General features: G+C 54.9%; 5 protein-coding genes across 5 annotated transcripts; 4 read left to right on the top strand and 1 right to left on the bottom strand.

Moving 5' to 3' along the window:
• Positions 1 to 1271: 1271 nt before the first annotated feature.
• Positions 1272 to 4077, top strand: UV8b_00205 (uncharacterized protein; the record flags this gene model as incomplete). Its single annotated transcript, XM_043137703.1, has 5 exons — positions 1272 to 1408; positions 1579 to 1959; positions 2052 to 3262; positions 3349 to 3659; positions 3730 to 4077. The coding sequence occupies 5 exons, from the start codon at positions 1272 to 1274 to the stop codon at positions 4075 to 4077; spliced, it is 2388 nt and encodes a 795-aa protein (XP_042993637.1).
• A 4416-nt stretch (positions 4078 to 8493) lies between these two features.
• Positions 8494 to 9963, top strand: UV8b_00204 (uncharacterized protein; the record flags this gene model as incomplete). Its single annotated transcript, XM_043137702.1, has 3 exons — positions 8494 to 8760; positions 8832 to 9738; positions 9779 to 9963. 3 exons carry the CDS (start codon positions 8494 to 8496, stop codon positions 9961 to 9963), a joined length of 1359 nt encoding a protein of 452 aa, XP_042993636.1.
• An 809-nt stretch (positions 9964 to 10772) lies between these two features.
• On the top strand, positions 10773 to 12428 carry UV8b_00203 (uncharacterized protein; the record flags this gene model as incomplete). Its single annotated transcript, XM_043137701.1, has 1 exon — positions 10773 to 12428. One exon carries the CDS (start codon positions 10773 to 10775, stop codon positions 12426 to 12428), a length of 1656 nt encoding a protein of 551 aa, XP_042993635.1.
• A 249-nt stretch (positions 12429 to 12677) lies between these two features.
• On the bottom strand, positions 12678 to 12998 carry UV8b_00202 (uncharacterized protein; the record flags this gene model as incomplete). The annotated part of the gene is made up of 1 exon (XM_043137700.1): positions 12678 to 12998. One exon carries the CDS (start codon positions 12996 to 12998, stop codon positions 12678 to 12680), a length of 321 nt encoding a protein of 106 aa, XP_042993634.1.
• Positions 12999 to 13081: 83 nt separating this feature from the next.
• On the top strand, positions 13082 to 13435 carry UV8b_00201 (uncharacterized protein; the record flags this gene model as incomplete). Its single annotated transcript, XM_043137699.1, has 1 exon — positions 13082 to 13435. The coding sequence occupies one exon, from the start codon at positions 13082 to 13084 to the stop codon at positions 13433 to 13435; it is 354 nt and encodes a 117-aa protein (XP_042993633.1).
• Between the last annotated feature and the right edge of the window lie 434 nt (positions 13436 to 13869).

The following is a 13869-nucleotide window of genomic DNA, read 5'->3' as shown; positions in this document are numbered from 1 at the left end:
GCAGATCTATAAAATTGCCCACAAATGCATCATTCTACAAAGCACACCGTACCGGGAAGCATTGGAATTGCGGGCTCTTCAACTTTGGGGCCGGTACTATGGCCATCGTTTGCCACGGTCAACGCATCCTTACGTCCATCATGTGCATAACCATGCTCCGTTACTCGGCACCGACTGCGGGATATCAAAGTTGACACTTGCCTTGATTACCGCCTGACTACAGTTTTCTTCTCGCTCCGGACCCCAGTTATGGCTTCATTCGGTTGGAGGAACTCGCTCACGTATTGGCAGGCAAGAGCAACGAGGACTGCGACCAAACACCCTGCGTCTTCAAGCGAGCCATCGCTGTTCACAATTGTCACCGTTCGGTGCCTGTCTCTTTCCATGTGTGCTGTATCTGTTCATCTCTCGTGTAGGCCGTTTTGTCGCCTTGTTGCCTGCTCATTTGGAAGCACCTGTTTGGCTTTCGTCGCTTTCCAACTGAAACCGCGAGTCATTAATTCCTGCCAGGCTTCGTTCTCCGTTTAAAGCCCGGGTTCTTGGAACATCACTAAACCTTCCATTAGTCAAGCAGTTTCTTCCTCATTCTCATCTCGGCACATGTTCATCTTGCCTTTCAAAGGTTGCCAAGCGCACTAAACACTATACCATCAACCTTGATACGCAATAACCTGTATACTTAAACGCCAAAGCACCTCTGTGTAGAACCCATTAATTACCAAGTCAAGCTCTGGGACGCATTTGTTTGACAGCTCGACTCAAGATCGCTTGTCTGGGTAGATATCTTGAACCTCGCCACAAACTCCCAGTAAGTGTCTCATAGAACACGGTGATTGAAGTTTTTGTGTTCTCTCTTCTCCCATTCTTTCCTTTTTTTTTACTCTTTTGGCTTATTTTCTCTTTGTAGCATCTCCGACCGAAGGAGTGTTTGCCTCCGCTTTGAAATCTGCCAACTTATCATACTTCCATCTCAATCATATTAAGCTGGGAAGAGAAGCCCTACTTCAAAGGCATGGAAAAGTCTGCATCCAAGGTGTTGGGGCATTCCAATCCAGGCTCGGAAAAGCCGACGAGGTCGAAAACTTCCAAAATGTCCCGGAGCTCTGGAAACGTTAATGGGCGCGAGAAGTCTGTCAAGACTCGGCATCGGAAACGCAAAGAACATACCACTACCTCAGATTCGGAGGACGATTCCGAAACTTATGATGAGTCAGAGGTCTCTGACAGCAGCTACGTGTCTACCCCGGACAAACGAAGCCATAATCGCAGACATGAGTCTCGGCAAACGGCAAGGTCCCGCTCAACCTCTCGTCATCGCGTTCGTTCAACCGGCAATGGCAATGTTCAGCGCGATTTGGCCGAAGCCGTTGCCCATTTGGAGTCGCGTTTCAGTCATTTACAACTTCAGGTACACACCATCAGTGGCAACATGACCGCTTCCTCAGCCAGTTTCTTCCAAACTCCGCCGCCACCCCTTCCAACGAGACTTTCTTTTCCGGCACCTGAGCCGCCACCGAACAATCTCCCTGCCAATTTAATGATGCCATCAACACAAAATTCGACTATTGCACAACACAGGGTTCGTTATCAAGATGACGAGCCAGGGAGCTCAAAGGCTGCGGCTAGCACTCAGTCTTCTACAGCAATCGAGGAACCCGACCCTTCCCTTAATGAGCAGGAAGGGATGAAGATGGACTACAAACGTGTCGATTTGGTGTGGGATAGGAAGCAGCACGTCTTCAAGCTCCAAGCATCAACCAAAGAGCCTGAAGGTCCCAAGTATGATGCCTACCTATTCCACGTGAGACGATCTTTTGACAGCAAGGGGAAACATCGGGCCACATTCGTTGACTTCAAGAGTAAGCTTTTAAAAGAATGTCTAGAGGATGTTATAGGGAATACTCGAGGTGTGAATCTTGTGGACCACACCCCGAAAATTGATCCGAACATCCTGTTTCTGTAAGTTATGAACCGATGCCGCTGTCTTCGCTAAGCTCCGAATGGTGTATTTGCGACTTTCGAAATTGGCGCACTCTAATACTTGGCGGTAGATATCTGGAAGACTTGCGCTTACATTGGAAGAACTTGGAGGAGTTGGGGCCAGCAGGCGATAGCCCACGAGAAATGAAGAAGAATCAGCTTCGAATTGACAACAAGCGGAGGCAGCTGAATGTGCTCATCAAGTATCTCGATGAAGATTATGCTGATGTCAAGAAGACTGTGTATCCGATGCTGAAGGCTGGTATCATCGACTTCGACCATTTGTGGGCGCTGTGGAAGCCGGGCTCACTGGTATACTCCCCGACATATGGCTGCGATGAAGATCCCAGAGTCTTCAAGGTTGAAATGGCAGTACGACACGAAACCATAGTACGAGGCGTCTCCTACATTATCGACGGTAAATACGTTGATTTTGACGGGAAACAATTCGGCTATGGGATCTTTGCGGACGAGATCCCAGCGTTTCAAGGCACTCGCAAGATCACAAGCTTGCCTTTCTATCCCTTGTCCTTCCACAGGAACGAGACGGCTTTGCGCCAGATGCTGATTGAACGGGGCAAAAAGTTTGTTTCTCTCAGCGGCGCACATTTCAGAGCGTACTCGGGAGTTGCCTACCTGAAAGGGGAGAAGGAAGTAGCGGTGAAATTTCACATTCAACCTAGTCGAGTCATGGTGGACCCTGCCGTTTTCAGACGCATCAACCCGAACTACTTTGTGTCGCCGGTGCAGTCGGCAAAATTTGATGCGTTGTGGGATGGTGGCTCTGATGAAGAAGATGACATGCACTGTGTTGTTTCCGCCAATGCCCATGAGGGTTCGGAAACAGGCCCTAGCATTGATGGAATCAGCAAACCTTGGCAGGCGGGAATTGAGGCAATGAAGAAGGCGATGAAATTGCAACCTCTGCCAACAACTGCAAGCACAGAGATTCAAGAAACAAGCAGCACAGATTCATCTGGTAAAGAAAAAGCAGCTACCGTCACCAAGGGGGAAGATTGCTCGAGGCTGTCGTTGGAGTTTACTGATGATGATTACTTGCTCGCATCCGCGGTAGTACTAGGGTTCTCGTTCTCCGAGAAGCAATGGCTAGAGTTTTCAGTATCCAGGATTGAGGATATCACATGGAACGAAGCAGCTTGGGACTCCCTAGTGCTACCAGAAGTCACCAAGGATCTTCTTCAAGCGCTTGTCACGTCGCGTCAACAAAATGCGACGCAGACAATAGACGATGTCGTTCAAGGAAAAGGAAAAGGGCTTGTCAGTGAGTTGAAATATCTGAAAAACGATCTTTTATTATATATATTTCCTTGTTACTATTGCTGAGCCAGCTGACGCCATCTGTTGCAGCCGTTCTCCATGGACCACCTGGAACAGGCAAGACTCTTACGGCAGAGGGCATCAGCGAGTTGCTCCACTGTCCTCTCTACATAGCATCTGCTGGCGAACTGGGGACGAACCCTCGCTTGCTGGAATCAGATCTGCAGAGGATTTTGGAGATTTGCCATTCATGGGGGGCTATCCTGCTGCTTGACGAGGCTGATGTGTTTTTGGAGAAGAGGAACATGCAGGATATCCATCGCAATGCCCTCGTCAGTGTCTTTTTGCGACAGTTGGAGTATTTTCAGGGCGTTTTGTTCCTTACGACAAACCGAGTCGAGGCAAGTCGTCTAATCTAGCCTTTTGTCGAGCGTGAAGAAAGGACCAGAGGGGGCTAATAATTGGAGACAGACATTTGACGAGGCGTTTCAGTCACGAATCCACATCGCGCTGAGATATGACGGCTTGGATGCCAGGGCCAAGCGAAGCATTTTCAAGATGTTCATCGACAGGGTCAAGGCTTTCGGCAAATTAGCCGTGGACGAATTCACGGACGACGATCTCCAAACGCTCGCTAGGCATGAGCTCAACGGGCGCGAAATCAAGAACCTGATTGGATCTGCTCAAGACTTGGCGTTGAGCAAAGGTGAAGCGTTGTCCATGAAGCATGTGCATCAGGTGGTGGACATTCACATCAAGTTTGGGCGAGATTTGCGGGGCGGGCCTGGGTTTGAGGATGCCATGAGGAGCTACTTTTAGACAGGAAGCCGGAGGTGGTGGCGGTATGTTGCATTATTTATTTTGGGGAACAAGGCAAAGTCGGAGCCACCAGTGACTGATTCGATGGTTTTTTTCACTCTCGAGTCACGACCGATGGCTAAGACGGGATGGATCAGCTGTTGTCGCGGTGCAGTGTACCGAGTATAGATATCTCTTTGGTACTTGTCATCCAAGCGTGTTTTTCCGTCTGCCGCTCCAGTCAGTGCTTGAAAGCCCTCTGTTGAGCTGTAGACTTGCGGGTTTGTGAGCTGGTGATGTATGGTTACGCGGGCCACCCCTATTCCAGTGGTCCAGCGCCACCAGTCCGACTACCCGAGCTAGCAAAATGGCACGAGATTACTGCGGGACATGTGGAGTATGTCTGGTGCTTCTGAAGTCTGCAGTCGTAGGAAACTCGGCAGCAAAAGCACCACCACTGCAGTCTAAGGAATACGCTTTAGCGAGGCCCGGCATTATGGGAGAGAGTTGGCTGTTGAACTACTCCGTAGTCCGTAGGTGATGGCGGCCCCCTGGGTCATGCTCACTTTTTTGCACTCTTTCCTACGTTGAGGAGGGATTTGAAGAGTTTTCCTGTCTTATCATCTCTGTTTTACTGTAGATCATTTTTTCTGCGTTTGCTTCTTTGGAAAAATCCATTTTTATAATAGATCATGTATGTTGGGTCTGTTGAGATATATATATGTAGCGTGTTCACCGTGAGATTATCATTTACGCACCGCAACAGAAGGCATGGTTGATGCCGTAACCCTACGCTCTTGAACTATGTAGGCAGCGAGGGCCGTGATCTGGATCGCACGGAAAATACCACGACTGGACAGGACTGGACGACTGGCAGGAAATTGCGTGTTTTTGCTTTGTGATGGGGACCGGACACCACAAGTGTTGGGGGTGGTAAAGGTCAGTCATTGCGACGATTTATCATGGTGGGGACACGGATGCTTGTTGGTTGTGCTTGGAGTTGTGGCGAGTGGTGGAAGTGAGTGATCGACAAGACCAGCCACCAGGTGGGTGCCGACTGGACTACTCCGTAGTTCAAGAGTCGTGCATGCTGAGACTAGTGGTCGAAAAACGTATTATGAGGTCAATGTGTGTGCGCGTGGCGGCATGTCCCCCAACCACGAACGCTGCCATGCAGGTACGTCGGGGACAAGTTCCAGCCGGAGAAGCCTCACGCCTTTTTTTATGGCGGTCCGGGGCCTTGGCCCCTGGGACGGTCGAGTAATCCTGCGATGGGAAGGGCAGTGGCTGACTGGCTGACTGACGGGCTTGGGCTCGGTTGCTGTAAAAGGTCAAGTTCCCTGTTGCTTGCGCTGCTCGGTGCTGACTCAGGGCTGGCGTACGTGGCCAGGGCGTCACGACAAGGTTCCACGATGCGTCTTACCGCCGGCACTGTGCCCCACCCACAGCGTAGCTTTGCTGCTTCACACGTCGACGGTCGTACGGTCCATCATATGCAACTTGACTGCAAGACAGGCAGGCTCCCGGGTCCCCGAGTCCTGAGCCCTGGCTCCCGGCCCCACGTAGAGACAGACGTATGTGCGCAGCAGCGTGAGCGGGAGGAAGGCGGACGAATCCGTCCCGGCTGGTAGTCAGTCGCTGCAAGGCGCAACTGGACTGAAGGCAGGACTGAGGGCGGCAAGAGGGCCGGCCGTCTCTTTGGATGTTTGCACCGGTGGTAATGCGGGATGCGTGCCGTGGGCCGTGACGCTCTACCCCTGATGCATACCGACCAGCATGGGATGACTCGTTCGGCGGGGGTTGGGCAGCGAGACACAGTTTAGCTTCTCCGCTGTCTCCCACCTAGTCGGCGCATCTGCGAAGCAAGGAGGAATGTAACCACGTAGTAATGTGCTGGTGGGCTGCGCGCAGGTGCTCGACTCCGGGTTAGGGCAGGCAAAAGCACCCCTGGCCCTGCCGGCCACAAGCTCCTGATGGGTGAGGATCCCCGAAATTGGCCGCCTGCCAGAGGTACTGTACGCAGATGACGGTAATAAAGAAAACAAGTTGATGTCTCGGAAACGGCCCCAAGGACAGGGAGGGCCGGAGTCTAGCCTGCGTCCTGCGTCTGTGGGAACTGCATGGCACCAGGCCCCGTTAGCATCACCTGACAATAGTGCGACTGGTCGATAAAAAGTGCCAGCTGGGGCTTAGATCGCTGCTCACCTGCTCTGTTCTATAGCACCCAAACAGTCAGTTAGCACGTCGTCGCCGGATACGGGCGTTGGCACCAGTCCCAGCAGATAAGATACTTCACTTTGCCTACTTTGCCTCCCCTTTTGCTTGGTGAGCCCTCGAACGGATCGAACTGGGGTTGCCACGGCGGTCGTGGTGGCTTTGGGTTGACTGCGTTTATTTGTTTGCCGGGGACTTGGTGAGATGAACGATGAACGCGGGATTTTTGCGCAGTAGACGGCTGTCTGACGTGTAGGTCGGGTGGCAGAACGTCTGGTTGAATGGTTGCAGTCGTCGCACCGTCTGAGACGGCGGCAGCTTCATGCTATGCTGTCTTTGAAGTTTGCTGGCCCCTATTGGTGCTTGGCACATGGCATGGGGTGCTGGTGGTCTTGCTAGTAGCTGCCCAGGCCATGCGTGGCCGTGGCGGGAAACGCCGGTCAAGGCAACAAGCAACCAGCTGGCGTCTGGTTGCGTTTTTGACTGGTTGCATGTGCTCTCCAGACGTACCCTAGGCTGCCTGCTGCCCAACAATATCGCTAGTGCTGGCGCCGTCAATACTTGAGGCCCCACAGTGCGGCAAGTTGGAGCCAAACACCCAGCGCCAGATTAGCACAGTGTTGGTTAAACGGGCACGGCCCAGGAGGACGGCCAACACACACGTGTGGACTCATCAGTGGGATCGAAAGGCTGGTGGAACCCGTGCAGTGTCCCAGACCTGGCCTCTGAAACAGGCCAGGCCACATGCAGGCTAACGGGTACGTGGCCCTGTGCTGAGCTTGCTGGTATCAGGGCACGATTGACCTGATGCAGGCCCAGGCCTGCTGCTGCGCTCGACGCTGCCCTGGCTGCACGTGTGCACCTAAAAAGCGAGCGACACGTTGTGGATCACTTGACGTACGCAATCGCGCACGACGTAGTAATGCTTCGGCGATAAGCATGCGCCGCATAGGAAACGTGATGGGGTCGTCGGGACGTCCACGCGTCGTCCAACATGGTCGACTTTGCCCTGCAGACCGGCGGCAAAGCCAGGCGGCATGGCCACGGCGACTATTCTTCATGATGCGTGGGTAAAGTTTAAAACCAATGGGCATGCGCTGCGTCTCCCTCGCGGGTTTTCTTTATGCGCCTACGTCGGGGTCCGTCCTGTGCATAAACGACCTGGGTTGTGGTGCGATGGGGAGGGGAGGAAAAGGGGGGCAGGAAGGAACCCGGTAGTTCCAGCATCAGTGAGCATCAGTGGTGCTAGTGCATTCATTAAATTTATGCCGAGGGGTCTGGCTGGGTCCACCGACTCCAGCAGCCCAGTTCCCAAGTGCCCAAAAGTGTCGGTCAATGTGTCTTGGCCGACCAACAATTGGTTGCAGCGCCCATGACTTCCACCATTGTGCCCAAAATTCAAGACCAATCGTCGAGGCTGGGTCTTGAAAGGCGTTACGGACGAGTTGGTGCTTTTGAGCATTTCGTCTGCACAGACGGTAGGGGGGCAGCTAGGGGCGTTTCGTTGCTCTGCAACAAAGAATCGACAACATGGCTGCACGGGATAGGATGCTCGGGTTGTGCATAGCGGAACAAATACGGTGCAGTGGTCGCTGACGTATCACTGGCGTGACCGCCAACAGCCAGCCAGCGGCAGCCACTGTTCAAGATTGGAGTACGCAAACCAGCAGTAGCGGATTTTCGAACCTGCAGGAGGAACTAGGCCAAAAGTACATTTGCATATATTATTATATGTAAGCAGACTTATGCATTCTCCGAACCTAATTACAGTAAAGTGCATAGTGGTCGCTTCTAAGGCTATCACGTGGGCAAAAGTCGTGAAGAGAAATGCGATATAAAAATATATGCAAAGGTACATCTTCCGCTTAGGCCAATTCCTACTGCAGGTTCGAAAGTCCGCTACTGCTGGTTTGCGGACTCCTGTTCAAGCAAGTGCCATCAGTTATGCATGCGCCCCTTGCATAAACCCCAATCGAACCAATAAGCTCCGATGCGTACCTGGCTTTGGTGACCCGTCCAGCTCTCACATGATTCGCTGCCGTTAGGGTAAGCACAGTCCTTTGCCCTCGTGCAGGGTCAGAGTTGCCCTACCCCTTAACCTCACGCACCCCCCCCCCCCAACCTTCACCCCACCCCATAATGACTTGGTTTGAAGCCTTGCATGTGTTGAGACTAGCGGGAAGCCCAGACGGTCAGCGCCAGCGTTTGCAGCCAGTCTCAGCAATGGTCATTTCCGCTCGCAGCTCCTTATTAAGTGTCCATTCCCCGTGTTGCCCATCCACCCTCACGAATTCTTCATCCATTCCTTGCCTTCCAAGTCATTCCTTACTAAAACGCCGTTGTATCTTTGTCGCCCTCACGCTCCCTTCAAATCCCTTTCGGGCTCTCTACGGATTCCTGCTTTTGACGACTTCGTCGCCGAAAATCCCCACCTTTTTTTTCTTTCAAACCCAACTCAGGCTCCTTGAGTTTTCTGCGAGAACCAAGCCTGTTGACACGCCAAGGACGATTGACTCGACCTAACACCTCGAAACCTACAAACAACACACCTGATCAATCAGGAAATAAGAACAGTAAAAAAGAGAACACACGAAACGAAAGCCACAGCAAAGATGAAGGTCTCGTCCACCACGCTCGTCCTCGCCACTGCCCTCGGCGTCGCTGCCCACCCAAGCGGCCATGCTCACCGAAACCTTCACCGTTCCATGGAAAAGAGAACCGACTATGTCATGGCCAAGAAGCCTGCCGACGTTCAGGTCAACGCCAACCTCGACGTATCTCTAGGAAGCGCTCAGCCACCGGCTGCATCGTCTGCTGGCCAGTCTCAGTCCACTACCCCTGACAGCCCTGTATCTGGCGTTGCCAAGAAGTTCTGTACTGGCAGCAACAAGCGTGCCACGGCCGCCCAAATCGCCTACAAGGGAAATGTCGGCACCACCCTCGAGCACGGCTGCAACCTGATGATGGTTGACAATGCTGCCCTGTACGACTACACGGCCACCTTTGAGAACAAGTCTGGCAAGGACCAGACCTGCGTCGTCTTCCTCAAGATTGGACCCACCGGCTTGATCAACGGCTTCCAAAAGGGCAATGAGATCATCACGTTCAAGCTCCCCGCTAACAGCAAGAAGGTCCTGGCCGCCGAGGCCAACTCCCAGGGCGGTGCTGCTTGCAGTCCCGGCGACGCCGTTAAGACCAACCAGTACGGCCAGTGGGGAGCCACGTGGCTCGAGTTTGACTTTGCCAACGAGTCCAACGGCGGCCACAGCGGTGCCGATGCTTCCTGCCTCGTTCCCGCATCCGCCGGTCTTCCTATTCAAGCCATGACGGTCTGCGGCGGCGACAAACCCTGCTCCGTCATCAACAACGGTGGTACTGGCACCAATGCTTATCTCCAGAATATGGAGGCCTTTGACGGAGTTGGCCTCAACTTCAACCCCGGCCCAGTTGCTCTGAATGTAACTATTGGTTGAACACTTTGAGGGGATCAACCGTCATAGAAACCGAGACGGGGCTGCGGTTTTTTCCTTTGTTCGTGGGTCAATATTCTGGGACGGCCAGTCGCTTGTTGACACACTCGTCAGAGCGAATCACTATTTACTTGGGTGTTTATGGGGTGCAGTGATCTACCAGCTTGGGGCCATCTCTCGTTTCGTCCGGGTTGCTCTCACGCTTCGCGATGAGGGTGCGTAAGTTTCACACTCGTGTGCTACTTATACCTACGTTGTATATTTTTTTGTAGTACATAGCTTTGCTTCAAAGGGATTGACTTTTTTTTTTTTTTTTTTTTTTTTTCTTTTTCATTGACGGCTTAGTGTCGCTGGCCGCGACGGTTCTGTTTGTGTGATTTTAGCCTGGCGGAATCCAACGGCTTGGTCATGCCACTGCGTGGATTTTGCTTCTCGTGATGACCAGCTGCCCCGTGCTCTTTATCTCCGTAGTCAGGAGTCGCACTTCCAAATCTTTTGTAAGAATGTCGTTGCTTGTATTAAAAAGGTGTCAGGAAATGTAACGGATGACTGTGTTGATCTACGATAAATTTGGCGGGGGATACGCCGTATATCCTGATAACCAGAATTTGTACTTATCGGGGTAAAGGGGGGTGGCATGCTCTGAGAGCACCAAAGTCGGGATCCCCTTTACTGTGCAGCTGCAGCAACTTTTACACCCAGCACGCAGTTGCATGCTAACCCCCTCTATCGTACGAGCAATAGTACGGTAGTTCATTCTACTCTTTCTGCACGTCGGCACCACCAGAACCATCAGAGGTCATCCCTCACGAAAGGCCCGACGCAGCAACTCATGCGTAGCGCCATAGTCGCGGGACACTGTGCCCGCGCACTGTAGGGAGCAGTGCTCCCCATGATCCACGACGTTGCACCCTCAGCGATGCTCCGAAAGAATCATGCGCCTCGCTGCGACGGCATGGCCTGCAGACCCTGGAGTGGGACGTGTGGTTTTTTTCGGATCTTGGGCCCTGGGGAATGGCTCAAACTTGAATCATGACTGCCAACGACGAGAATGACGGTACGGCGGCGACTCGAGGCTCTGCTTGCCGCGGCACAAGCACCCATGCGAGCGGCGGCACCTGTCTTGAAAACGCAACGCAGCATCAACGAAAGTTGTTAGTGTCGGCGCGCACGGCGCTTTCCATCTCCCAGTCGTACGTCGCTGAGGTTGAAGTGTTGCTCGAAGAGCTCTCGGCCGGAGTCGAGACACCGCATACCACGGGCCTGCCGACATTCCTTCACAATGGGAAGAAGAACCAGTCGGCGCTTCAGGACCTCATCAGACGACTATCCGCCTCGGTGCTGTCTAAGGACTCTCTCCAACGCATCGAAAGGAAGCTGGATGTCTGCTCGGTGGAAGTCTCCCAGGCATCCACACACTGGGACGTGCTGAAACGGTGCCATTCCCTTGTCGCTGTGAACAGGACGTTCCAAGGCTCAGCCCGAGCGTCGCGGGACCAGGAGATTGCCAGCATGCCCAACCTGTCATCGAGGCAAAAGGAACTCGCTCATCGGGTCATGAAGCAGCAGGCCAAGGTGGAGGCTCATGTCGTGCGAGGCGGTGCTGAATGGATTGCCGTCCGGTTCGTCCAGCAGGACAGATTGGCGAGGCAAATGGCGGACGGTGGATGGGGCTGGGGGGAGCACCGATCAGGAGACGTTGTGGACGAAGGGGAATGGGGAGACGTCCCGCTAGCCAAGCAGGTCAGACGGCTCGTGGCAGCAACGAGGGTCAACAGACGCGGCTGCCCTCTCCCGCGATTGCGCATCGTCCTGCCCAACATTGGCAGAGACAGCCCCGACGTTGCCGTGCTGCTGGACCAGCTGGGCCGTCTGGATCCCTCGGTCGAGGTGGTCATCGAGGACGGGCAAGGTTCCTTTCTCGGCAACCCCCCGCCGGCTGTCGATGTGGCCGTGCGGAACCTGCTGGGAAACGAGCTGGACGGCCTGACGGAGACGCTCAACGTGGACCTATCCATCCTGATCGACCTCGTCTCGGACATCACCCATTCCCGCCTGGAGCCTCGACCGTGGCAGGCGCAGAGCACGAGGGCACAGATGGCAGACGAGATGACGGGCCGCTGCCTCATGACGCAGGTCCTGTATCCCGTGCTCGCGGGCAGAGCACTGGTTTGCACCAGAGAGGCAGCAGAGCACTTCCACCGCGTGCTCAGCACAGTGGGGACGGCCTCGGAAAGAGAACGCGGGAAGCTGCTCGTCCCGCTGGAAAGCGCTCCTGGAGGGACGCTCGCGCGAGCTCGGTTCCGGGAACTCTCCGCGCACGCGTTGCCCGACACGGTCCAGATACCCGTCAGAGTGCTCGCCGACACGTGGACGCAGGCGAGCATCGAGGGGAGGTGCGAGGAGCTCGGCCTGCCGGGCGTTGCGCGGTATGTCGCGAGCCACGGAGGCTTCAAGCGCGCCAAGCTTTCCATCTTCATGTACGGCTGGGCGAGCGGCAACGTCACGCTGACGTCAAACAAGGAGATTGGCGGGCAGATCAGAACGCTCGTGGAAAGGTTTAGGCAGAGCGACGACGAGTGCGGACCTGCTATCTGGGTGGTGGACGTGACGAGGAACCTAGTTGGCAACGAGGGCCACAAGCCGGCAGACGGCAGACATGAGTGCACACACACAAGGAGACTATGATGATGATGATGATGATGATGATGAAAAAGCATTAATGTATTAGCCGTCCGTGTGTATCCCGTTTCTTTTCTTCCAATCCCGCAGCGCCAATATCAAGCCAATGCCCCAAAAGTCTATGTTGGTCTCCCTTTTCCGAAAATTTCATGTCTTTTCTTGAGCCGCCTTTTCCCAGTCGCCATTTCCAGTCAGGCCCTGTTATCAAATCCCCCCGTGTCTCACAGTCTGAGCACGGCGCAGCATCTGAGCCGCTCAAGCGGTGGGGGTCGCGCAAGCCAAGACCGTGGTGGTGCTCGGGCCGGTGGCGGTGACGGTCGTGGTGAAGAAGACGACGGGGCCCGGGCCGACTTCGATGTCGCGCGTGGCAACGCTGGTGCAGCCGCCGCAGTCGACGGGCCTGGTGAGGGTGGTGGTGGTGGTCCAGACGGTGCTGGTAGGGCCCCAGGTGAAGGGGGGCAGGACGGCGATGGTCTTTGTGCAGCCCCCGGTCGGGGCTTCCTGCTCAGGAAGAGGGTTGGCCGTGGCGACGGCGGCCAGGGCGACGGCAAGGCTGAGCATCTGAGGAGAGCGCATGGTTGCTGGGGCGATGGGTGTGATAAGGGGGTATCTGTCAAGACGACGAGGCGTATAAAGATGATGAGATGGTGAGATATGAAATGATGGGCGTTTTTGTACAAGAGCGCTGGTGGACTGTTGCTGGTGTTCGAGCTGGAGAGCAGGACCGCGGCCGTCGAGGCCTTTTATATCCTGACGAGCAGCGACGGGCTGGTGGAAAACGACGGCGCGGTTCCCGGCTTCCCTTGACCAAGGTGACCAAGGTGCCTGCGTCGTCGCCCGCTCTTGCTGCGGACTGGCAGCGAGCCTTGCCATCGCGACCTGCAAATTCCCTCGGCTTGCCGCGGGCCGTCGGCATCCAGTCCGGAGCAGGCGTCTCTGCCCTCTGGCGCTCCCGCCCGGCTCACCGGACCCCAGAAACCCTGGCCAAATGCCCCAGTCACCTGCAGACCTGACAGCAAGGGAAAACATTGAAGCAAGAAGAAAAGAAATCCACGGCGCCCGGCAAACCGGCAAACCGGCACAGACGGCACGGCGCGCCACGCATAGCAAGAGGCGATATAGCCCCCACCCCTAACGCCCTGGTCAAGCCATGGTCCGCCCGTCGGCGGCGGCCGGATGTAACCACAGGCCAGGGCCGCGCCCCTCCCGCTCGCTCGCTCGCCGTTGACAGCCAGCACGCAGTCGGAAATTTTCTGAGTGCTTTTTTGCCCCTTGGTCCTTGGTCCCTGGTGTGCTTGGGTACGGATAGCCGAGGGCTCGGGCTGGCGGGCCTCGCGGCGGCTCATCTCCCCATGCAATGTGACGTCTCGGCCGGACGCCGACCTGGCGGGGCGGGTGAATTTTTCGGGCCTGTCTGCCCTTGGGATGACGGGGCGGGGATTCCTTC

The sequence above is a fragment of the Ustilaginoidea virens genome, chromosome 1 (genome assembly GCF_000687475.1).
Source record: "Ustilaginoidea virens chromosome 1, complete sequence".
Classification (NCBI taxonomy): Eukaryota; Fungi; Ascomycota; class Sordariomycetes; order Hypocreales; family Clavicipitaceae; genus Ustilaginoidea; species Ustilaginoidea virens.
This window is presented reverse-complemented; position numbering and strand designations above follow the sequence as displayed.